A 25,519-nucleotide genomic window follows, 5' to 3' on the forward strand; every position below is an offset into this window, starting at 1 on the left:
TCAAAGTCTATCTTACCATTCAATCTCAAACCTTAAAAGAGAAACTCATCAAACCTTTTAATCTGCTTCCTCGATTACGATTGCAATTGGAATGTCAAACTTCTACTGGAGTTTGTTGACAATATTCTACATTAGAGATGATAAAAGTGCACAACACGATGCTAGAAAATCTGCATAAGTTCTGCTTGCTTCGTCCAATAGAAAGCACAATTGGGTGTAGGACCGACGACAAGTAAAGACAAACTTCACCAACGGACACTATATTTTTCTCTCTCTCATTATAATATATATAAATATTTACATAATTGTAAATAAAACACACACACATATATAATATTATGAAAATAATAATATCCTATAGTATAGTAAGAGGATGAACACATATCGTAAATAGAAAAATTAAAATGAGAAATCTCAACCCTAAATATAGATAATAAAAAGATAATAATATATATAAATAATTACAATATTGCGTTGGTTTTGGGTTATAGAGAATATATATTATTCAAATCCTCCTTAAAATCTCTTATTTCTACTCGAAAATTTCTATTGTTGTGGTAAATCTCTAAATAACTAGATATATAAGGGTATAACTGTAAAAAGAAATATTCACTCTCCTCCCCTATAAATCCGGTGGCCATTTCTACAATATTATTGACGGTCTAAGCATATCTCAACGTTGGATATTTTAGGTAGACATTTTTTATGATTTTTCAATATTAATCTTATAAATTATATTACATAATGCATTTAAGAAGAAATAATCCAATCTTTGTTGTATATTCTTATTTCTTATTCATTTTCTGTCATTGTTCATGGTTGTTCAATTTGTATAGTCTTTCAATCATCATATCCAATTCAAAAAATCTCCCTATACTATATATAACTGTATGAGTGCTTCATAAAAGTTATATAAATTTTAGCAAACAACATTAATTATTATATGCATACATAGCAACAATTTACTCTTAATTTTTTTTAAAAAAGTACTTGTTCTTAAAATAAAAAATTGGAATGTAATGCATAACTATTTTCATTTACGAAAGAATGTAACATATATATATACAATCTGACTCAATTATTTCTTTTTAAATTTTAGAAAAGATATGTCAAAGTGAATCTAACTCAATTTGACATGAGATATGTCTTAATGATTAAAAATTTGTGGTTAGAATCCCGCGCTCTATTATACGTTTTTAAAAAAGTAACCATTAATTTATTTGTAGAAGGTTCTTACTTGTATTGTATGGTATGAATTTGACCAAATTTATTAGCTTGCCTAATTTTGGGGTAGACTTTACTTACATAAATCACATGATTGATTAATTTATTCAATTGTCCTAGAAATGTCAAGATTTGTAAATCAAGTATTTACTCAAAAGTGGTTCATACATGCATGTATTTAACTATACAAAAATTTCGAGGACACGTCTTTTTATATATTTAGAAATGTAATTAAGTAAAGTCAAAGAATAATTGAAATTCCAAAATCAAATTGCAACAATTTTATGTGAAATTTACAATAGAGAGTTGATTAGATTCCTATTATAAGTAAGTTTAGAAATTAGTTCCAATGTCCTAATCGTGCATAACATGAAATTTCATATGATGATTAAAGTAATATGATATACTATTCATGGAAATACATGCGACACACATTGACTTTTAACTAATATTTTCAATGTGTTATCTTTGCTAAATTGCTAAGTTTTGTTTTTTGTTTTCTATTACACTAAATTGCTATTTTGAATATGGCCTTAAATATAAATTCAACTATAGAATAGGTAGATACTAGATGTTAACTTTAAAGTAATTTAAGATTTTTAATCACAATACCCAAATAGATACCCTTCTTTAATAAACATCTCATTTTCTCCAAAAATGGAAAATAAATTGGAGATTTTCAAAAATAGAAAAATAAAGAAAATTATTTACATAAAATAACAAAATTCAATCTTTTTTGATAGGGGTCGATAGAAATTGATAGAAATCTATTATTGATATTATGTGATAGACATCGATAGAAGCCTATCAGTATGTTTTTTTTACTATTTCTGTAAATAGTTTAACATTTTTTCAATGAGTGATTTTTTTTTAAAAAAATTAATATATTTTTTTATAATTATATTTAATCGAAGTGTGATATTTTTATCGCTAAAAAATAAATATTAAACAAAAATATAAATTGCTTAAGTAGTATTTTTTAGTACACAAGTTAATAAAACAATTTAAGAAAAAAAAAAGTTAAATGCGCTTGACTATTCGAGTCATGACTCTATTTTTTTTAAAAAAAATTAAAATTGAGTTTGTTTTTACAAAGTTATTCAATGCTCAAATTAAATTCATGGAAGGACTTAATATTATTGAACTGAGTGAATTTAGAAAAAATTTATATTAGTTTTGTTAAAATTAATAGATAAATTAAAGGGTAAAAATTGAAGCATATAAAGAATATAGATAAAATTGGATACAAGTACAACATGATGATTTTAGTGGTAAAAAAAATGATTTTCTTTTTCTAAAAGGAGATTATTGGGATTCTCCATCTCGTAATTGAAGACAACAATAATTGGCACATGAATGCATGCTTTCAAGTTCTATACAACTATTTTATGAAATCTTTAAAAATGACATGTTTTATGATGAGCTGTTTTCCATGTCCCCTTCATTTTTTAAACTCTTATTATTAAATTTAGTAGTGACATGTAAATGAGAATAAAGTATGTTACTATTTTAAATAGCTTATAAAAATTATTCATCAAAATTCAGTGGATTTGGTCAGCCATGCCTTTAGACAATTACATTTAGTTGTTTTTTTCCCCTAAAAAGAAAAACTACATTTACATGAATCTAATATTTAAATATGTTCGTGAAAGAGTTTCATTTCCTTCTAAAGAAAAATTCATGTAACAACAAATTATTAAAAAAAAAATTATCATTACATATTTAACAGTTTTACACCGTAAAATATGAGAGATGAACTACAAAAATATTTCAAGATACGTATTTAACGATTACTAAGAAGTAACCATACATCATAATGATCTGATTGAATAGACTTTGATAATTTGTCAACCGTGAATAAAATGTCAAATTCGTTATACTTTTGAAAATATTCACACAATTTATTAAGTTTGTGAAAGAAAAGTTTGTAAATTAATTACTTATTAAATGTTTTGTATATAGATGTCAATGAGAAAATAGTGGGAAAATGAAATGAAAAAATTTGATGTATCTTAAAGTTTAAACTATGGGGTCAATTGAAATAATTAATACTTTATTTAAAATGAGAAGTTATGAAACGTGGAAGAATATGAATTACAAGTTTTGGATTGTTGTTTTAAACTTATAATTTTTTAAAATTAATTTGAGTAGTTTAATGTAGATTTAAAAGTGACTTTACTTCTTATAGTCGTATTTTTGTTCATGATCATATCTATAGTTTTGTACTAAAAAATACTAATAAAAGTCGATTACCATCTTAAACACCAATTATATTCTTAAAAAAAAAAAAAATCCACCAACCTTATTATTTTTGTTTTTATTTTATTTTATTGAAAACCCCCACCTTTTTGTTCAACTAAATAAAATTAGTTAAAATATGATTTTGTTCTCCAAACTGTAAAGTTTGTTTAATTTCAACTTTTGTATTTTCAAATGTACAATTTTAGTTGGTAGACTTTTAAGATATCTTAAATTTAGTCCATATTACTTATTTATAGCAGTTTTTTTCTCGAACTTATTATTATTTATTAACATTTTTACTCTATATTTTGAAAACTCAAATCTCAAAATAACACACCAAATATTTTTACCATAAAATTACTACAGAGAGAATTTAAAAAAAAAAAAAATTAAAAGGGAAAGAAGTAATGAACAACTACTGTTTGGTTTCAATATTTATTCTTGATGGGGAAGAGAACTATCCATCAATGGCTGCAACAACCCTCACATGGAAGCTCCTGTCAATTTGACATAAAGAAATGGACTCCTAACAATTAAAATATATTCTGTTCTCTATTCTTCTTCTTCGTTTTGGACCTTCTCTCAAATGATTATCCAACATCAGTTTTATTTTTTTCCTGCAAAATTGCATGTGAATCCAGGCCACTACTCTAAGGAAACGATTCCCTCTGAATTTCCATCGCCATCATTGCCAATGACCCAGTACGTACGGAGCTTTCTCCAACTGTTTCTCTCATTCTAACCCTTCTTTTTGTTCTTTCTCCAAATTCCGCTTCTGGGTTCCATAGCTTTCCTTAACTTCGAATTCAATTCTGAGAATTGGGTTGTTGAGAATTTTGTAATCAGAGCTCTGTTTCAATTGGTCTCGTGGGGGTTTTTTTCAAAGGTACGTCACCTGAGCCTTGCTTGTTTTACTTTTATGCGTGTTGATGGTATAATGTAGTTTAGGTACTGGAAATGAAACCTAATTGGATGAACTTGTTTGTTGCTGATTTGGGGGTTTAGAAAATTTGGCTTTCTTTTGTTTGGTGATTCTGAAAAGTCAACCAAGTAGAATTAGTTAATTTTGTAGCAGAAATGTTTATGGGGGTTAATTTCGACTCTTGGTTTTTTATTCTGTGTCTTCTATATGTGCAACTTTTGCAGGTATGAACCAGATTTGTAAGATAAGATTCTCTCATTGGTAGCTTATTTATCTTGAACTACTAATTTGTTTCTGAGAAAATGATGAAGAACAGCTTCATCTTCCTTAGAATTTTTTTGTTTTTAGCATTCTTCTGGCCCGGGGTTTTCACTGAGCCAGTTGAAGACAAGCAAGCCTTACTTGATTTCTTCCATAATATCTCCCACTCGCCTTCTCTCAACTGGAATGAGAGTAGTTCGGTGTGCAAATCCTGGACAGGAGTGTTTTGCAATTCTGATGAATCCAGAGTAGTAGCCTTACGATTACCCGGGACTGGTCTACGTGGCCCGATCCCTGCGAATACTCTTAGCCGCCTATCTGCACTCGAGATTCTAAGCCTTAGGTTAAATAGGATATCAGGTCCTTTCCCTTTTGATTTTTCGAAGCTGGAGAACTTGAGTTCCTTGTATCTGCAATACAACAAGTTTTCAGGTCCTTTGCCTTTAGATTTTTCAGTTTGGAACAACCTTAGTGTCATTGATCTATCGAACAATCTCTTTAATGGGAGTATTCCTTCCTCTATCTCAAAGTTGAGTCATTTGACAGTTTTGAATCTTGCAAACAACTCGTTTTCAGGCGAAATTCCGAACATTGATATTCCAAGTTTGCAACGGTTAGATTTGTCCAATAATAATCTTACAGGAAATGTGCCTCACTCTCTTCAAAGATTTCCAAGTTGGGTGTTCTCTGGTAACAATGTTACTGAAGAACATAGTGCAATTCCCCCATCTTTTCCTCTTCAGCCTCCCACTGCTCAACCGACAAGAAAAAGCAAAGGACTAAGTGAATCTGCAATACTTGGTATTGCAATTGGTGGTTCTGTTATTGGGTTTATTTTGCTAGCTGTTTTGTTGACTGCTTGCTGGTTTAAAAAAGGAAAAGGAAATATGAGTTCCACCATGGAGCCTAAAAAGAAGGAAGCGTCTGTGAAAAAAAGGGGCTTTGAGAGCCAAGAACAAAAGAACAACCTCAATTTCTTTCAGGATTCTAATCTTGCATTTGACTTGGAAGACCTGTTGAGAGCATCTGCCGAGGTTCTCGGGAAGGGAACCTTTGGAGTGAGCTACAAGGCAGCTTTGGAGGACTCAACGACTGTCGTAGTGAAGAGGCTGAACCAAGTGACGGTTGGTAAACGAGAATTTGAACAGCAGATGCAGTTGATTGGAAATATTAAGCACGAGAACGTCGTTTCCTTACGAGCATATTATTATTCAAAGGATGAGAAACTCATGGTCTATGACTACTATGGTCAAGGGAGTGTGTCTGCAATGTTACATGGTAAGTATCACATCACCTTCCTTCAACTGTTATCGTGGTTTTTTTCCCTCCCCTTTTGATACATTTCTATAGAATTTATAAAGAAGCCAAGGTTGGATGAATCTATCTTCTAAACAAATTGTGATGCACCGACTCAATCTAATATTGCAGGTAAGGAAGGAGACGGTCTACGTGTGTTAGATTGGGATACTCGGATGAAAATTGCTATTGGAGCGGCTCGAGGTCTTGCTTATATTCACACAGAAAATGGTGGAAAATGTTCCCATGGAAACGTCAGAGCTTCAAACATTTTCCTCAACTCTAAAGGATATGGTTGTGTATCCGACGTTGGCTTGGCTGGATTGATGAATTCAATTCCACTACCAGCCACAAGAACCCCTGGTTACCGAGCACCTGAATTGACCGACACTCGGAGAGCATCAGAAGCAGCTGATGTCTACAGTTTTGGGGTGGTGCTGCTGGAGCTTCTAACTGGAAAATCTCCCATACATGTTGAAGGTTGTAATGAAGTTGTTAATTTGGTGAGGTGGGTGAACTCTGTGGTGAGAGAGGAATGGACAGCAGAAGTGTTTGATGTTGAACTACTCAGGTATCCAAACATAGAAGAAGAGATGGTGGAGATGCTGCAAATTGGGTTGTCTTGTGTTGCCAAAATGCCCGAGCAGAGACCGAAAATGATGGATATAATGTCGAGAATCGAGCAAGTTCGGCAACATGGTACAGGAACCCAACCATCATCAGAGTCAAAATCAGCGTATTCAACTCCAGTTCATGTAATGGAAATCGGTTCTTCCTCACGTTTACCTTGAAATTACTTGATCTTTGTTCTGTCATGAAGGCTTACACAGTACATAGGTTCTTTTGACTTTCTGATTTCAATTCATTTAAACTAGTTGAATTGGGGGTTTAGTATTACTTAAGCTATTTGGATTTTTTGAGGTCACTAGTTTAGACCATATCAAGTTCAATAACTCAACTGTTTATTATCTTTACAAGTTCAACTCTTTTAGTGCAAATGAAAAGTTGTGGTATTTTGCATATTGGTTATGACTTTTGGTTTTCGGCTAAGAGATAAAGGAGGTTTCAAATTATTCTACTCTCATTGGTTGTTGAATTTAAATAATAATAAATAAATCTAAAAGGTTAGATCGCTTTTTTCATTCCAATTTTTATTAGAAAAGTATACGCAATCTAAATTGACTGAAAAAAACATTTTCAATTTTCTTCCTCTTATCTCAGCTTCTCTTTCAACTTCTTAGTTTGTTTTTCCCTCCTTTCTATCCAATCAAGTATTTAAAGCGAAATGTTTCAGAAAAAAAAAAAAGTATTTGAAGCGAAGGAATAAAAACAAAGGGGCACTTTATCTAATAAGAATTTAAAAAAAAAAAAAAAAAAAAAGAGGATGGTGTCCCACAATGACTAATGACATATATATATATTTTTTAAATTTAAAAATTAAAAGTCTGGTTAGATTGACTGTGGAAAAAAGGTTTTTGAAAAATTCATTTTTATTTAAGCTCTTTCGATAAAATATATTTCAAAAGTTATTTTTGGATAGTTATCAAATATTTCAATTTTTTTTTTCAAAATGACTTATTTTTAAAATTTAACACTTGAAAAGTTAATCTAAACACACCCTAACTTATTCTCTTTTAAATTTTCTCCTTTGAAAAATGTTCAAAATTAATTTTTGCATTTTCAATAAATTTGAAAGTCATTTCCTATTGTTAGTTTATGCTTAAACAAAATTTAGTCTCTACAAAATTTAGTCTCTAACAGTCTTTTTTTTTTTTTTCTTTTTTTTCTTTTTTTTTACTTTTGACATTTTAATTTTATATTTTCTTGAATCGAAATTAGGTTAAATTATAAGTTTAGTCTATGAAGTTTTGAGGTGAATGTCTAACAAATTTCCAATTTTCAATTTTGCACTTCATAGGTTTGGAACATAATTGATTTTTTTTTTTTAATAAAAAAGTAACATATCTAGTAGACAAAAAATTGAACTTTAGATCACATATCTTAATTTTTGAATTTTGTATACAATAGATTAAGAAATGTTTTAAAAAATGTATGATCTACTACTAGACATAAAATTTAATTTGCAATAACCTATTAGATAAATAATTGAAAGTGAAGAGATATGTTAAACACAAAACAACAAATTTGTGATCTATTAAAATTTTTGTAAAGTTCATGAACCTATTAGATACAAACTTACAATTTGCCTAAAATTTATCATTATTATGATATATTCCCATTAAGTTTAATAAAATTAACTTCAAACAAACAATAAGAACTCTTTTTAAGACTCTAAAGTAGATGGATTAGATTTAAACAAAAAGAAATGTATTTAAAATATTTTATAAAATAAAGGTGCTCAATGATGGTTTCCTTTGGGTTGGGCCTGGCGGGTATTGAAGCCCTAGCCCAACGTTAAAATGGGCCATGAAGTGAGGCCCATTAAAGGCAAAACAGAAAAGAGAATAATTTTCTTCGGCGGCAGCTTTCGGCGGAGGAAGAGATTGGAAAGATGGTGCCGTGAAGGAAACGCTAAGAAGGGCCCACCCTAATGCTCTAAAAAAATATATTATAAATAATTTAATAATAATTTTTGAAACCAATCAAAAAACGTCGGCTTTGAGGCAGGGCTCCCACAAGCAGAAACGGTTCTATAAAATTCATTCCGCACCGAATCACCATTAGTTTTCCATCTCCTTCGTCGTTTCTCATCCTCATCCTCTCTTCGTCTTCTTCACAACAAACCCTCACACCAGACCTAAAGCGCCTTCACCACAACCTCTCTCTTCGTACGATTTCCTCTATTTTATGTTATTGTTCTCTTTTTTTCTGATGTTTGTGAACCAGTTTCAGCTCTGATCTGAGGTTTTGGATTTCGATTTTGGATCTTATAGATTTTTGTTAGCTTTTGCGGATGGCGTCCAAGAGGATTTTGAAGGAACTCAAGGACTTGCAGAAGGACCCGCCTACATCATGTAGCGCTGGTATGAAATTAATTTCCTGTTTTTCGTTTTATTTTTTGGTGGCTGGGGGATTTTTTTCCCGTTTTCTTGCTTTAGATTGTTTTGATTACCTTGAATTGATTGATTTTACAATATTCATTCTATTATTTTGTTGCGTGCATTCATCTGGTCTTCTGTTGTGTCTCTGAGTCCTTTATTCTCTTGTATTTATTGATTGTTGACCGTTTTTTTTTCCTGAGAATATATGCTGGTAATCGTTATAAAGAATTTTTAGGGAGAGTTTGTTGTCTGAAAGTTGTAGGGGTGGCTTTACCAACTGCTGGAAGAATGATCGTTAGATCATGGTTTATGGAATGGAAATTGAGTCAACGAATTCCGTATATAAAATATATCAGAATTTGGTTGTATTGTGTGTCTGAACATCTTAGTTGTTCAATTTCTGAGATCATTTCTGCTGGAAGTTCCACTTCAAGCCTTCCACCTTATTTGTTTTGGTGTTATTATCATGCACGGTGAGAAGAGATGATGTCTTCATTGTGTTGTGAACGTTATAGAAGAGAATTTGTGTGCTTTAGCTTGGGATGCTCACATCTGGAACTGAAGTTTAGATATTTGAGATTGGACTGTACTCATTTTCCCTTTATGTTATATTATATCTTTGTCAATTACGGTTAAGTATTAAGAATTTCTAACTCATGGTAACCCTGAATACTTCTTGCTTCTAAAAACAAAGTTAACACGTACATTGATTGATTGGACATGAATGTCGAAGTGTTGGCCATGATGATTTGTTTCACCCTTGTTGATGAATTTAGAGTACACGAGTTTGCATGAGAAAGAAGACTGGATCTTTTATCCAAGATTTATTTGTAACTTTGAGTTCTTAGTATATCCAAAATGGTCTTAGTAGTTAGAACAGCAGGTTTCAATTGACATGCTGACTCGTAAGAATTTCCTCAGGTCCAGTTGCTGAAGACATGTTTCATTGGCAAGCTACCATAATGGGTCCTCCGGACAGTCCTTATGCTGGGGGTGTTTTCCTTGTCACCATTCATTTTCCTCCGGATTATCCTTTTAAGCCTCCTAAGGTATGCCAGTTTCATTTAAATTGATATTTACTCCTGAACTTGTGTGTCCTAACATTTCTTACCTATGCTAATGATTCTTGGTCTTGCTTTTTATCTGTCTTGTTTCATCTTTAAGCTCAACTATTGTCAACTTAATGGTTTGAGTTAGGTAATTTGTTTGTAATTTAGTTATATGTGGTATGGAGCTATAGTACCCGAGTACGTGCTTTGATATGCAACCATGCATTTACACCTTTAGTTGATAGTTGTTCAAATACGCATGCATTTTTCTTTTTAGTTGTTTGACATAAGTTTTCCAAAAATGTTAGTGCATTGTCTTGAGACTCTTTCTTCTCTACTATATTAAGGGGAGAGGTTTAGTTGGTTGCTAGGTTGCTTTTTTTTTTTTTTGGGTATTGATCGGTATCCAAAGCTTTTTGTAATTTCCCTTGAGGTCTTATTATAGCCCTTTAGGTCTGTGTGTGTGTGTGTTTTCTTTTTCCATAACCTCTTGTATTATTTCATTCTTCTCAATGAAATCTTGGTTTTCATTAAAACAAACATATATAGTATGTTAAGGGGGGAGGTCTATGGCATAAATGCTGTTTAGGCTAGATTCTTTGTCTTGCCATGTCGTCTGTTTGTCTTTACTTTACTGTATTGCGTATAGTTAGATGAAGTGGGCATATGGGTGTAACAACTGATGGTGATTCATGCCTTAAGGTTTCTTGCCTAACAAAATTTGGGATGCTTCTGGATTTGTCTTGTTAGGAAATTTCTTGGATGTAGCTTTCTTATTTCCTCCCCTCACGATTGGATTTGCAGGTGGCATTTAGAACAAAGGTTTTCCACCCAAACATCAACAGCAATGGTAGTATATGCCTTGACATTTTGAAAGAGCAATGGAGCCCTGCCCTAACTATTTCCAAGGTCAGTCCCTTCACTTAAAAAGGAAAAGAAAAAAGAGGTTTTGCTGTGTTTATGACTGCAAAATGCTGTCTCTGCAATTTCAAACTAGTTTCATGACCTATCTTGACAAACTTGTCCTCTTGCTAGTTCTTTTAGGCTTTAACATAGTTATATCTATGCGATCATCCCATATGTCTTTTGAAAGATGGTGCAAACTTTGACCATCATCTCTTCTTCCAATTTAGATAGGGAAAATAACTCAACTAAGAATGAGGTTAACCATTTTACGCTATTAATGTTATGGAAGGATATCCATTTGACCTTGTCTCCATCAAGAATATGGCTCTGGTTGGGATGGGATCATCTTGATACTATAATGTTAATAAATGATGCGTGTTGTTGTGTGTCCACGAGTACTGAGATTCTATTATTATTGTGTTGTTATAACTAGGTCTTACTTTCAATCTGTTCACTGTTGACGGATCCAAATCCGGATGACCCGCTTGTGCCCGAGATCGCTCATATGTACAAGACTGACAGGAACAAATATGAGACAACTGCTAGGAGCTGGACGCAGAAGTACGCCATGGGCTAAAGCGATGGTGACTTAATGATTATGCATTTAGGTTCTCATTTTTATGCTCACCTACCTGTTCTATATATGAATGAATCCTTTATCTCTGGGTCTGTTGCAACCATCCTATGCTTGCTGCTTGAGCAAAGAAAGGTCGTTAACATTTCCCCTTTCATTCCAATTGGAAAATATTTTCTTATTTGGTTGTGTGGATTAATATTATACAATATATATAGGACACTGAAATGTATCTTCGCTTCTTTTCTTTTCCATTTTCTTTTCTGCTCTTTTTTGCCTTCTCTTATCATAGACCAGACCACAGACATTGTACATTTCATTTCTGCTGATTGGTGACATTTCTAACTTGAGTTTTTAATCATTTCTTTTAATAAAAACAACTTTGAAATGTTTGGTCAATTTAAACTATATATATATATAGATTTCTGTAATTATTTTGACTTTCATTTCGTAACATCTTTTTAAGTTTAATATTTATGTAAAATAGGTGTTTGAACTCTGAATTGTATCTATTAGGTCTCTCACTAATTGTTTTTATTATTTTTCAAAAAATTACCCATTTATTGGACATACACTTAAAATTTTGATGCATAGGACTTATTAGACAACTTAAAATATCAGGTTGTTGAACTATTAATTAGAAAGTGTATTTGCTTTAACTATTAATTAGGTCCAACTTTCAAGTTTGGTTCAATTTTTTTAAAAATAAATATTGTTTGTTTTCAATTTTTTTGAATGATAATTGTGGATGCATAATTAAACCTCTAAATCTCAAAGAGGGATTGTATACATATCGTGGTAAGCTCTATTTTATTTTAGGTACTTGTAAAATGTTTATTATGGTATTGTTCTTTTACCCTGTGATCTTGTTGACTACTATTTTGAAAATTTTATATATGATGAAACTCTTTAGCATAAATTTGTGGGCATACATTTTAGAAATTTAGCGAATGAAGTGCAAATTTTGTTAGAAAGAAAGGAGATAAAAATGAAGATTTTTTTTTTTTAAATTTTATTATTATTTTTTTTTTTATAAGTAGAGAGACTCGGACGGATGTTATGAAGTTGTATAAAAATTGGAATGTATAGGCTAAAATTATATTTTCTTTTTAAAATTTCTCGAGTATTCTCACAAAATTTAACAAAATCTCAATCTTCAAGGTGAAATTAATTTTAGTTATAATTTTTCAAGGGGTTGAATTGAAAATGAGGGGTTTTTTTTAGTTCAATAACAATGAATTCGAAGATTAGAAAAATGTTTGAAGCAATTAGTTACACTCAAATTTACCATTGAAAATAAAGTTTATTTTCTTTTATAAAATTAATAATAAAGTTTATTTTTGTAAAGCTATTTCTAAAAATAGATCAAACTAACTGTTTGGTTGGATGGACGCCTTCTAAAACAAATAATAAGTAATAAATTAAACTTTATGTGATAAAATTTGAATAGATTTGTTTCTTAACCATTTGGTTTTTTGGTTTTTGAAAATTAATCCTATAAATGTTATTTCCAACTTTAAATTTTTTTTGATTGATTATCTACTTTTTTGCAAATGTTTTAAAAGATCAAGTTAAGTTTTGAAAACTATATATATATTAGAATTTGACTAAAAATTATATTCTTTTATTTAAAAAAGATGTAAAACATTATAAGAAATTAAGAAAAAAATAGGATTAATTTTAAAAAATTTAGTAAGACGTAGAGATGTAAATGAAGAATTATTTCATTAACTTTTGAAATGAATAATAATGTTGCTGTTTTGTTTGAGATAGAAAAATAAATGAGAATTTTTTATGTGGCTTTTTTGTTAGAAGAATAGATGGTCGTCTTTCAATGGTGGAATAGATTAGGCATTTTAAAATAATAGACGATGTTTTTTCAGGACTCTTTGTTCTTTTCTTGAAAATTGTGAAATGGACAATATTCTTTTTCGAAAGAAGAATATGACTCTTTTTTTAAAAAATAAAGACTGAATTATGACATTTAAAACCGATGTTTGTCTATGCTTTTTGAAATGAAACAATAGATGCCTGTCTATTTTTATATTGAAGGTGTAATGATTTTTTTTTTAAAGGAGAATAATTCATCTTTCAAACATATTCAATCATGTAATAGATTGTGCTTTTTGAAATACAAATTCTATGAGGATTTTGGAATAAAAAGATAAATGGCAAGTTTTTAAAGGAATAATAGTTTATACTTTTTAAATAAATAATAGGTGACATTTACTTTCGAAAGGAAGAAGAATAAATCACACTTTCTAAATTGAATAACGACCATTTTAAAATGACGGATAGATGATATTGTTCAAAATTCATGTTTTTCAATAGGGTGCAAAATTACACATTTTTAATGTAAAATAAATTTTGTGTTTCTATTTGCAAAATGGATTACATTTTCAAATTTTGAATAAAGTTTGTTTTATTATCGTTAACTATTAATATTATAGAATTGAAGATGTTTTTGAAATGTAAAATAAATAAGAATATTCCGAAAAAAATACTTTTTTGGTCCCTTAGTTTTGGATGAAATTTATATTTGATCCTCAGATTTTTAATATGATACACATTTCTCTTTGGTAACCATTTGGTCTTTTTTTTAAAAATTAAATTTATGGACATAGTTCTATATCCAAATTTCTTGTTTTGTTCTCTACTTTTTACCAATGGTTTTAAACCAAGTCGAGTTTTGAAAACTAAAAAAAATAGTTCTTAAAAACTTGTTTTTGTTTTTGAAATTTGGTTGATGCAAATCATTATAAGAACGGGGAGTAAATAGGCTTAATTTTCAAAAACCAAAAACCAAAAACAAAATGGTTACCAAACGGGGCCTTATTAGTTCTTAAATTTTGAGCTTGATTTCAATTTAGTTTTTAAGTTTCAAGATTTACACTTTTAGCCTCGATTTTTCACTAAACATTTAGTCTCAATCTTTGACGTTTAATGTATATTCATTAATTTAAAATACTTATGAAGTCAAATTTTAAACTCAATCTTAATATTGATGAAAAAATAGTGAAATTTAATTTACTATTATTCTATAAATTAATTAATAGACATTAAAACTAAAGATGGAAAATGAGTATTTAGTAAATAATTAAGGTTAGAAATCTTGAAACTTATGGACCAAATTAAAACAAAACTCAAATCTCGATGGTAAAATTGTAACATTTTGAAATTAGGGACTAAATTGGAATCAAACTCAAAACTTAGACTAAATATGTAACATTTTAAAATGTAAAAAAATGGAAACTAAACCCAAAAGATGGAGACCAAAAATGTATTCCTCCAAATAGTAGATAGCTGATTATAATATATACAATAGATAATATTTTTTAATACAATAGATAAAACAAAAAATGGGAAATAAGAATGGTAATATTCTAATCTTTGGTCTTTAGGTTGAGGACACATTATACAATGTTTGAACTTCTTTATCAGTGCTTAAATTTGCTAGCTATTATTGCCAGTATTCATCTACTAAATTGATAATTTCAAGAAGAATATTAAACTCTATATATTTTTAATTCTTTTTTTAAGGTTAAAATATTTTAAAAGGGTCCCCCTTTCTGTCTTCTTTTCTTTTTCTTTTTCCTCTAAGAACCTTGCATTAATGAAGTTAATTGGAAAGGGGAAAAAAGTGTCATAAACATGAAGATATCAATCTTTACTTGGAATTGAAGTGTTCTGTTAAATGCAGACCAAAATTAGGTTTATTGAGTGATGGGCCTCATTCCTTTTATAATTGGGCCTGACCCATCATCACTAGCCCACCACTTGTTCTTAATTACACAAATTGAGACATCAAATCACCTTTTTGTCCTTTTCATTTCCCTACTTATTGGTGGAAAAGAAAATAATACAAGTATCATTTTACCCTCTCCACCCTTCTAAAACAATTTTCAGAATTATTCTGAAAAATTATCATATACAAATAATATAATGTATTTCTAAGTTTTTTTTTTTTAAAAAAAAAATTCTAAAATTGAAAATAAGAGAAATAGAGTATTTATGGTAGTCTAAATAATCGAGCAACCAAGATTTTACGTAGTAATTTTATGAAAATGTCGATATAATATTGATTTCAATCGATTTTTTTTAAAAAAAACATGATAAATGAAAAAAATACAAATAAATATTTAAATAAATAACAAGCCTTTTCTTTTATCATTTTTAAATAATATTAAATTTCTTATCATTAATATCAAGTCTACACTAGTCTCTGGAGAAAATATAAATGACTCAAAATTTAGAGATGGCTTTTCTGATTACACCGAGAAACCAGAAAGAGGGTCAACAGGTCGGACACCCATCGTAAAAGGCATGACTGATTGGAATTGGAAGGAATGTGAGAGGAGATATGCAACCCAAGAATGGAAAGAACTGGTTAATCAGTTGAAAGGTACGGTTGTCAGAGATGAGACTAGGTGCGTGGAAAACACGTTAAGGAAGGAGGTTATCGTTGGGGAAAAAGACAAAAAAAAGGGCATTGATAGTAAAGGAAAATAAAGGCTGGATGAAAAAGAACATGGGCTTCAAACGTTGGATTTGGCCTATATGGAAAAGTTTGTAGATCTGCCTTTTAACTCCCAAAATATACCGCTCCAAAATATCTAAAAAAACATTGTTATGCTCATGGTTAAAAAATGGAAACAAAAGAGCTAGGACAATTCAGGGGCCCAAAAATTTAAATGAAGTTTTGGAGAACAAGGCTGGCCAAAAGCATCTGCTCGAGGTTCAAATTGAGGAAAGGAAGACGGAAAAATGTTGTGAAATGAACTTTGGCTTGAACAAAGGGAGATAGGTGGAGGTTGGAAACCAGCTCTGCCAAACACCATGAAAATCTTATGTTAGAATGTTGAAGAGTTGGAGAGTTGGAGAGCACTCGAATGGTCCGAGCTCTTCGACACGAGGTTCGTAACACCTCTCCATTACTAGTCTTTATTTCTGAGTCAAAGTGTAATGAAAAAACAAAGTAGCAGATATTAAAAGAAAGTTAAATTTTGATTACGGTTGGTGTGTTCCCAATAAAGAAAATAGAGAGGGATTGATTTGTTCTAGAATGATGATTTAGATGTGCATATCATGTATTTTTCGGAAGGGCATATAAATGCTTTGATTAAAAATGACTCTTGAGTGTGGATATTCATTGGTTTCTAAGGAAATTCTGTTACTGACTATAGGGCTGCGTCTTGGAAGCTTCTTGAAAGGCTTTGTTCAGTGGTGAACGTCTCTTGGATTATTGAGGGTGATTTTCATGAACTTATGTTTGGAAAAGAAAAGGAGGGGGTGCGCAAAGAAGGAAAAAACAGATGGATGATTTTTGTAAAATGATAGATGTTTGCAATCTTGTTGACCCAGGGTTCGTAGGGGATCCATTTACTTGGAAAAGAGAACTTAAAAGTGGGCGAAAGGTGTTGAAGAGACATGATAAATTTTTTCTTAATACCCTTATGCTTGACTGTTATCAGGTGGTCAAGATGGATTATCTAAATTATCATACCTCAAACCATCGTCCCATTTTACTATATTTTAGTAGGGTGAATATGGTTCAGAATAGAAGAATGATGAGGAAGACCATTAAGTTTGAGGGAAACTGGCTGGGTTTTAACAAGGTGAAAAATATTATCCAAACCTCCTGAGATGGTGGGAAGAGAAAAAGGTTGAATGAGCTTGGCAAAAAAATTCAGCACTATTTTAAATTGGTCTACAGATGGAATAAGGATAGACTGAAAGGATTAATTGCTCGAAGCATTGAAAGGAAAATGTTGGAGTTGAGAATTTTGTGCTTAGTGAAAGGTCAAGACTCTGAAAAAAGCCATTATAAAAAAACAGAATGAGAGCTTAAAGACCTGCTTGGTGAAGAAGAGAACTATTGGAGGATGAGATCAAAAGAGGATTGACTCAATTGGGGGATAAAAATACAAAATGGTTCCATTTAAAAACATCTAATAGGAAGATAAGAAATTGGATTGTAGGGTTTTTCGATGACGCGGGGGTTTGGAAAGAAAAAGAGGAGGATATAACTGAGGTGACATCTAACTATCTCAAATCTATTTTCCAAACCTCTAATCCAAGCTTTGAGGAGATTGATAGAATTTGGAGGGATCCCAAAGAGTGTCTCAGACACAAAGAATCAAGAGTATGAACCTGTTAAAAGCTCGTGGCCTTGATGGAGCTCATGAAATGTTTTTTTTAAAAGTACTGGGACATTGTTGTTGATGAAACAGTGAATATTTGCCTTAGTGTTCTCAATGAGGGGGTGAGTGCAAAACCTATCAACAAGACCTTTATTGCTCTCATCCCTAAAGGTAAGAGCCCCAAAAAGAATGAAGGAGTTTAGGCCTATTAGTCTTTGCAATGTGATCTATAAGATGATATCTAAAGCCCTTACAAACAGAATGAAGAAGATCATTGATAAAGTTATCTCCCTAACTCAGTCAATTTTTGTGTTGGGTCACCTTATTTTGGATAATGTGGTCCTCGAGTTTGAATGTATACATGTCATCAATAACAAAAGGCATAGGAAAGAAGAGTATGTTGCAATGAAGCTAGACATGAGCAAAGCTTATGATATGGTGGAATGGATCTTTATCCAGAAAATCATGGTCAAGATGGGGTTTGATGATAGATGGACTGCTCACATTATGAATTTTTAGAATTTTGTCAGTTTCTCTGTCTTAGTCAATAGATCTCTTTAGAATGAGTTCGATCCTAAAGGGATTTGAGGTAGGGAGATCTTTTATCCTCTTATTTTTTTCTTCTTTATACTGAGGAGTTATTAGCCATCTTAGATAGGGAAGTCTCTCTCTATAAGCTAAAAGGCTGACGTATTTGTAAACTATGCCCCCCGCTCACCCATATTTTTTTTGCACATGATAACCTTCTCTTCTTTAGGACTACAAAGCATGATTGTATGAAGATAAAGGAGATCCTTCATGTTTATGAAAAAGCGACAGGCCAAACAATCAGTTTTGACAAGTTCTCTCTCATGACAAGCAAGAATGTCAAAGTTGATCTGCCAGAAAGGCTTAGCAAAATTCTTGAAGTTAAAAAAAGCTGACTTCTTGGCCCAATATTTGGGAATGCCTTCACAGACAGGGAAAATAAAAATAAAAAAAAATCCAAAGAGTGAAAGATTGTGTGTGGAAAGCTCTTCAGAATTGGAAGGAGCGTCTAATCTCTTTGGGAGGCAAAGAGGTGACTCATTAAGTCGATTGTTCGATCTATCCCTATTTATACAATGAATTGCTTTAGGCTTCCGATTGGAATTTATAAGGAGAATAACATATGTGTCCATACTTCTGTGGGGTTCTAGTAAGGGGAAAAAAAGGCTCATTGAGTTAACTGGAATAACCTCTATAAAAACAAGTTTGTTGGGAGAATGAGATTCATAAATATTAGTTTGTTCAATTAGGCTATGCTTGCAAAGCATAGTTGGAGAATTCTAAGGAACCTTGACAATTTGTTCACTAGAACCTTGAGAGGCATGTATTTTAAAGATGATGACTTTTTAAAGGCCCCTCTTGGGAATAACCCCTCTCTGACTTAGAGAAGCATCATTTAGGGTGGGGATCTTTTCTCAAAGGAGTTCATATGGAAAGTTAGAAATGGGACTCACATCTCAATCAAAAGGGATCCTTGGATTAGCAGAGAAGGCAATTGTAAACCACTTTGAGGTTAACAATGAACTCTTAGGGAAAAGAATGAAAGATTTAATTGATGACAAGTTAGGTTGGAAGGTTTCAATGGTTAGAGAAACATTTTTGGTTGCTAATGCTGAGGACATTCTCAACACCCCCTTGAAGGAATTGGTGAAGGTTCTGAGCGAAAACGGGGATTAGTCTCAAATTCCAATTTTTACAGAACATTGAATTTTATAGAAAATGCTGAAATAATTATGCATTAAATAAAAATTATAGCATGCTAATTATAATTTAGAAAATAGAATATGGAAAGACTAACCCTTGAAGATCTGATCTTCACGTATTTTCTCTTTTTCGAAATCGATCACGAACAACAATGGACTCGAAATCCTAATGACCACTACCAGGAAAGTTTCCTCTTTTCTAGGATGAGAATCCAAGGAGTTATGTGGGCTCTTGGTATTTTGGAAGAGAGGAAAATTGAGAGGAAGAGAGGATGAGATCCTGAGAATTTTTCTCAGAAAAAAATATGTATTTTCTTTTTTGTTTAAATCTTTGTGTTTTCTGTAGAATTCAATAGCAAGAAGAAAAAACTTAACTTACTCCACCTCCACCTACACACGCATGTAGTACAGAGAAAAATGGGAGGGAGTTACAACTCCCTCTCAAAATAATTTTCAAAAGGTAAATTAATTAAAATTTTGTTTTAATAAAACATTTAGTATATATTTATATGATAATCACTTTATCATATCATATATATTAAACTATACGTTATATCAAATATAACATATAACCTACAGTATTTATTCTCTCTTTATTGCACGGTATTTAATATAAATCTTATTTATATTAAATTTAATCATATGAATCCAATTCACATAATTAATATTTGAATCATATTCAAATATTTATTTCCTCTCAAATAAACTTTATATTATAATGTATCATATACATTATGGTAACTATATCATATATAATTAAATAAATTTATTATATCACATATAATTAATTCCCTCAATTAATTTGAACAATTCAAATTAATTCAAAATTATTCAATATCCATTAACTGTTGGGCACTCCATTAAAGATCGACAAATGCACTCTTCGCTTTACAGATATATTTCTATGTCCATTAGATATAACCAGTCAACAATGTGATGACCCTTCACAAATTGTTCATAAGTACAGCTGGGCCAAAAGTACCGTTTCGCCTCTATAGTTACATTTAACTTGTAAACCCCGAACCCTATTTTCCATACATAAGTATATTCATTAACGTGTTACGTATGTTAAGCATGAATTAATGTTATGTTTGTAGGGAAGAGCATGAAGATGATTAAGGAAGGAAAGAAGGAAGTTCTAAGTGATGAAATATATGTGACTCTCGGGTGGTAATTCAAAAGGCCAGGGATAAAGAAACATTGGCTAACTATGGAACCAAGAATGGCCATGCGTTGGTTTTTGAGGCATTGGCGCATGGAGCTTGGGGTGTGCGGTAGCCAAGGCTTGTAGAGGTTATTTGGAGTGTGATGGACGCGAGACCATGCCATGAAGTTGAGTGTGGCCGTGAGGTGGCCATGCGCTAGCATAAGCAATGCGTTGAACAAGCCATGCGAGATTAGTTAGGTAATTTTGTGCAAGGTAAGTGCGTTAGGCGATGGGCATGATGAAGCACTGGCTAAGCATGAGTTGCAAGCAAGGAAGGTCTTAGGCCAGGCATTGGGCATAAGGCATGTAATGGCCAAGAGGGGCATGCAGCCAAAGAAGGCATGTGATGGCCGAGAGGGGCATATGCGACGAATGAGGTATGCGATGGCACTTAGGCTACATGATGATATTAGCAAGAGAGCTATGTGATAAGGTTGAGCCATGCGTTAGTTAAGCCTACACGTTGTTCAAGTTGAGGCCACGACAAAGGGAAGCAGACGTTGGCACTAGACCAATTGAGAGGCTAGTTGCATTGAGGCCATGCGTGGGCCAAAAGGCATGCGTTGATTGTGCCAAGCAAGGGTGAAGTCATGCATTGATCAAATGGTCGTTAGCAGCTCAGTCACTAATTATAATGGATCAGTTGTCAAGCTTAAGGGAGTTAATCCCACTTAATGGTTGATTTGGCAGCCTAGGAATGCTTGAAGACAAGCAGAGCTTGTTTTAAAGGATAACTTCATATTCAAAGGCTCAGATTAAGCTATTTACTCATGCTATTAAGGTGATTTTAGAGCCATTTGAAAGTTTGGTGAGTCTAGTTAATGTCCTAGGCTGTCAGAAGGAATCTCCATAGGAATCGAGCTGGAAATTGAAGATGTTGCAAGAAGGCCAGGCTCTCAGGTGAATCTGAGCCAGAGGTGAAAATTGAAAGATTCTAGCCAAAGCACAAGGAATTTTGATCTTAAATCATAAGGTAAGCTAGCTAAGGAATTTTTTAACAAGTTTATAGAAGGAAATTTTCTGATATAAAGCCTGGACAGTAATTTATTCAATCTTAAAGTTGAATAAAAAAGTTTTGAACAAACAACAGCTGCTTGGGTTGAACAAGCATAGGCTGACGTACGTGCATGGGCACAGTTGAGTGCCAGCACGTGTTAGCTATGCGTTGAGCTATGTGGGCATGTGCTGAAGGCTTGGACGCATAGGGGGTAGTGTGTACGTTGATGTATGGCTAAAAGGGCGCCTATGACATGTGATTGGCACATAGGTATGTGCGATGGTGATGTGTGTTGGCCACATAACAAAGACTTAAACTTTGAGGAAATTTCTAAGTGTTGAACGCATAGCAAGTTATGCATTGATATGAAAGTATCTTATGGTAGGCTGAATGTGAGCTCATTTATGAAAAGTTAACCTCACAAATAGACCAATTCTAGTAGCTAAACATGGTGTATATGTCCATAGGGTTAATACCAATATGAGAAGCCTATCAACCCTAAGAGGAACGCCGAAGGCTGTGAGTGACAAAGTTGATGTTTTTCAAATGTTTTAATAACATATGTTTAAGAAATGTTTAAACTTATGCTTGTCTATATGAATGATTAAAATACTTTCCAAGCAAACTATGTTTCATGAAAGTCCTTAATGCATGCTAGGTTTTAAAGAAGTTTATGAGAATGATTTAAGTATTTCACTACTTATTCGTTTAAAGAGCATGTGTTAGAAATGATACTATTTAGCAAAAATGTTGAAGCATATGACTTATGATGCAATGCTTTCAAAGTATAAATTATGTCAAGTATGAGTTTATGATAAATGTTAGAACCTGATACTGAAGGACAATGTGAAGGTATCTGAACAATAGTACCTAAGGTATGTTGGTACTTAGTAATAATCACATGCACGTAGGTAAATTCGACGTTGGCTGTGTTAAGAGAACACACCAACTAAGGTTAAATGTTGAGGGATTGAGAAAAAGGGTTCTCTTTCAACTTAGAAACTATGAAAAGCTTTGTTTTTAAGCTATGTTGTGATGAAAAGTTTTAATTATGAGTTTGCTTTACAGTTTTTATTTATAAAGCATGTTGTTTATGACTTATTAGTCACTCATTGAGCTAGTAGCTCACTCGTTTAAAATGTTTTCTACCTTAGGTAGTGGTCATCTCCCCAGAGGATAACTACATTGCTGCTCTGCCACTTAAAGATTTATAGTAGAAGAGAAATCTAGGTATCTACTTTGTAATTAACTGTAAACATGTGTTGAATATTAAGGACTAGTTCCGAGTGTGGGACCTACTAAACCTTGCTTCTGTATATACATGTTATGAGTTTTTCTCTTTGTGGTGCCCTGAGGTTGTTTTAAATATTTTAAGTTCCATTAGCTCCTGAATGTTAATTATGTTATTTGAAGGTTCCTAAATAGGTTAAACAGGTTATCTAGGTAGTAAGTGCCATAAAAAGGTTGGCAGTTATTGTCGTCACATTCTTTTCTAGGTTAAGAGATTAATCTGGGAATGAGTGTGACATAATTTCTTAAGTACCACGGATCCCTCTAATGAACAATACGTCATAGTCCAACTATGACCAAACCCCTCTCGAGCAAGGAGAGAGTGTTGCGTCACATTGTTCAGGCCCTTGAATCAACCCTTTAAGGGAGCAATTTATCCACTTATCCTGACATCGGGGAATGAGTGATTTACATCGTGTGTAGTTGTGTTCCCAGGTCCCCAATCAGATGAATCTCCAAAATGGTAGCCTTATTGAGTCGACGATCTTGCCACTTTCACTCATACAAATCAAAGGACTGCCTTCATAGGTAGGAGTTCACAACTCATTCAGGATTCAGATCATGTCACCTATGGTCATTCAGGATTTAGGAGTGGACATGTGTCTCGAATTGAAGTTGAAGACAAAGTTCAATGACCCCACGTGGTTTTGTTGTGACCATTGAATCAGATAAGATTGATTTTGCCCAATTTGATATTATTATTTAGGTTAAAGTTTAGTTAAGCCGAGAAATAGGTTGAATTTGACCCGAATATTAAATCAGACCCAAATCCAATTAATTGGGCCTAAAGGCCAGGCCCATGGACCAACTAAACTCAATTTGAGCCCAAGCTCATATAAGACCCATAAGAAACCTCTATAAATAGAGGTCCTACCTCTTCCTTTAGAAAGAAAGAATTGAAGGCAAAAGCTCTCTGAAGATCTGAAGTCTGAAGCTCCAAGGATCTGAAGAACATAACTCCTCCAAAGCTCTGAAGATCAAAAGTCACCAAAGCTCTGAAGATCAGAAAACATATCAAAGCTCTGAAGATCAGAAGATACTAAAGCTCTGAAGATCAGAAGACATATTAAAGCTCTGAAGATTTAAGCTCCTAAAATCCAAGACTCGGGCTCTCAAGTGCTGAAGACCGAAGCTTCTCAAGCTTCGAAGAGAAGTTCTCAAATTCTGAAGAACTGAAGATCTGAACTATTTGAAGCTTTGAAGATTAGAAGATTTCAACAAAATGGCCGTATCTTCACAACCTACAAACTGAAGATTCAATCTCTTCAAACCCAAGGCCCAAGCCCAAACCCACCTGTGAACTCTATAAATAAAAAAGCTCTCCTCATTTGGAGAAGTCAATAATTATATATTCCAGAGAGCTTAGAAAGAATTCTCCCAACAACCAGAGGACTCCCTGACTCCTAAAGCTGACTACACCTGAAGATTGAAATCCTTCGGAGATACAAACATTCTTCCAAGACTTCAACTCCAAGATCATCATGCGCTTTGCTTCCTCAAATCAAGCGTACGCATTCGACTGAGAGAATCAGAGGATCAAGTACTAGAGATCGAACCGCATCGCATCAAATCAATATCAACATTAACACCAATTCAAGTTCAACTCCGAGAAACAAGTTTCTCTGGAAGCCTCGTGCGAACATTAATCCTCCAAGAAGATTAACAAGCCCAAAGGTCGATCATTCAAGAAGATCAACAAGCCCAAAGGCTGATCATCCAAGAAGATCAACTAACTTAAAGACTATAGTTTATTTTGAAAGCATCAAAATATTATGTATTAGAAATTGTACTTACTTTCCACAAAATTAATACAAATACAAAGTTCAAGTTCCGCAAAATAAATTTCTCTTGAAATCTCGTGCGAACAATCGTCTATGCTATGGTTGAGATTGCATTGCGTGTGGATGCTATTTCGTTTGTTACTTGTTCTCGTTCTTGTAATTTTGTGGCTTACTCTCTTGCTCGAATTGTTTTTACTTGTTTTGGTATCCAACCTTTGTCTTCTATTCAAGAAGTATTTGAGACCTGTTGGGAGTCTTGTTTTCCTAATTGGTTGTCATCTCTTTTGCATGAGGATTGTATTGGTTTCTAGTTTTTTTTTTTTTTTTTTTTAAAAGAAGTTTGCGTTCAAAAAAAAAAAAAAGTGGGCACTAATGATTTTTTTTTTTTTAAAAAAAAAAAAATTCTATCACATGTTTTCACTCAATATGTCAATAATGAACTTTAACTAAAATTCAGTACTTTGACAACAAAAAAGATTTAAAATTAAAAAGAACTATATTTTAAAAAGACACTTAAATGCATTTGTTTTTTTTTTTTTTTAAAGGGTTACATTTATGATGTTGATGGGAGACCCATGATTTTTGACTTCTCAATTAACTCTTGATATTCTTGAAGAGGTCATATCATTCAATTCATATCAATCTTTAGTCAACTTCTAAGTATATTCCTTATTGATTTGATTGTGCCACGTGCATTGGCTTAAATTATTAATAAGCATTAGCTTAAATTATTAATATTAAGAAGTGACAAAATGTTTTTTTTCCCCTTTATCGTATTAATAATTATCAAATAGCTGGCTTTATGGCAATGACTTCATCTATAAAAAAAAAATAATAATAATAAAAAAAAACCTTCTCAATTTTTAACCTAGAGGGTATTATATTTTCAATAATTATAT

At 32.3% G+C, this 25,519-nt stretch overlaps 2 protein-coding genes across 2 annotated transcripts; both read left to right on the top strand.

Moving 5' to 3' along the window:
- Positions 1–3,900: 3,900 nt before the first annotated feature.
- On the top strand, positions 3,901–6,964 carry LOC120072443 (probable inactive receptor kinase At4g23740). The gene is made up of 3 exons (XM_039024854.1): positions 3,901–4,351; positions 4,612–5,926; positions 6,077–6,964. Exons 2-3 carry the CDS (start codon positions 4,690–4,692, stop codon positions 6,733–6,735), a joined length of 1,896 nt encoding a protein of 631 aa, XP_038880782.1. The 5' UTR covers positions 3,901–4,351; positions 4,612–4,689; the 3' UTR covers positions 6,736–6,964.
- A 1,616-nt stretch (positions 6,965–8,580) lies between these two features.
- Positions 8,581–11,729, top strand: LOC120092224 (ubiquitin-conjugating enzyme E2 10). The gene is made up of 5 exons (XM_039050499.1): positions 8,581–8,733; positions 8,839–8,928; positions 9,868–9,995; positions 10,800–10,904; positions 11,335–11,729. The coding sequence occupies exons 2-5, from the start codon at positions 8,859–8,861 to the stop codon at positions 11,476–11,478; spliced, it is 447 nt and encodes a 148-aa protein (XP_038906427.1). The 5' UTR covers positions 8,581–8,733; positions 8,839–8,858; the 3' UTR covers positions 11,479–11,729.
- The last annotated feature ends 13,790 nt before the right edge of the window (positions 11,730–25,519 follow it).

The sequence above is a fragment of the Benincasa hispida genome, chromosome 1 (genome assembly GCF_009727055.1).
Source record: "Benincasa hispida cultivar B227 chromosome 1, ASM972705v1, whole genome shotgun sequence".
Classification (NCBI taxonomy): Eukaryota; Viridiplantae; Streptophyta; class Magnoliopsida; order Cucurbitales; family Cucurbitaceae; genus Benincasa; species Benincasa hispida.

What these genes read in the sequence shown, in the direction of transcription:
- LOC120092224 (XM_039050499.1), top strand. Translation starts at nt 8,859, where the DNA reads ATGGCGTCCAAGAGGATTTTGAAGGAACTCAAGGACTTGCAGAAGGAC. An exon ending in GCCTACATCATGTAGCGCTG is followed by an intron (nt 8,929 to 9,867) that starts GTATGAAATTAA and finishes GAATTTCCTCAG; the next exon opens with GTCCAGTTGCTGAAGACATG. An exon ending in CTGCCCTAACTATTTCCAAG is followed by an intron (nt 10,905 to 11,334) that starts GTCAGTCCCTTC and finishes TGTTATAACTAG; the next exon opens with GTCTTACTTTCAATCTGTTC.
- LOC120072443 (XM_039024854.1), top strand. Translation starts at nt 4,690, where the DNA reads ATGATGAAGAACAGCTTCATCTTCCTTAGAATTTTTTTGTTTTTAGCA. An exon ending in TGTGTCTGCAATGTTACATG is followed by an intron (nt 5,927 to 6,076) that starts GTAAGTATCACA and finishes CTAATATTGCAG; the next exon opens with GTAAGGAAGGAGACGGTCTA.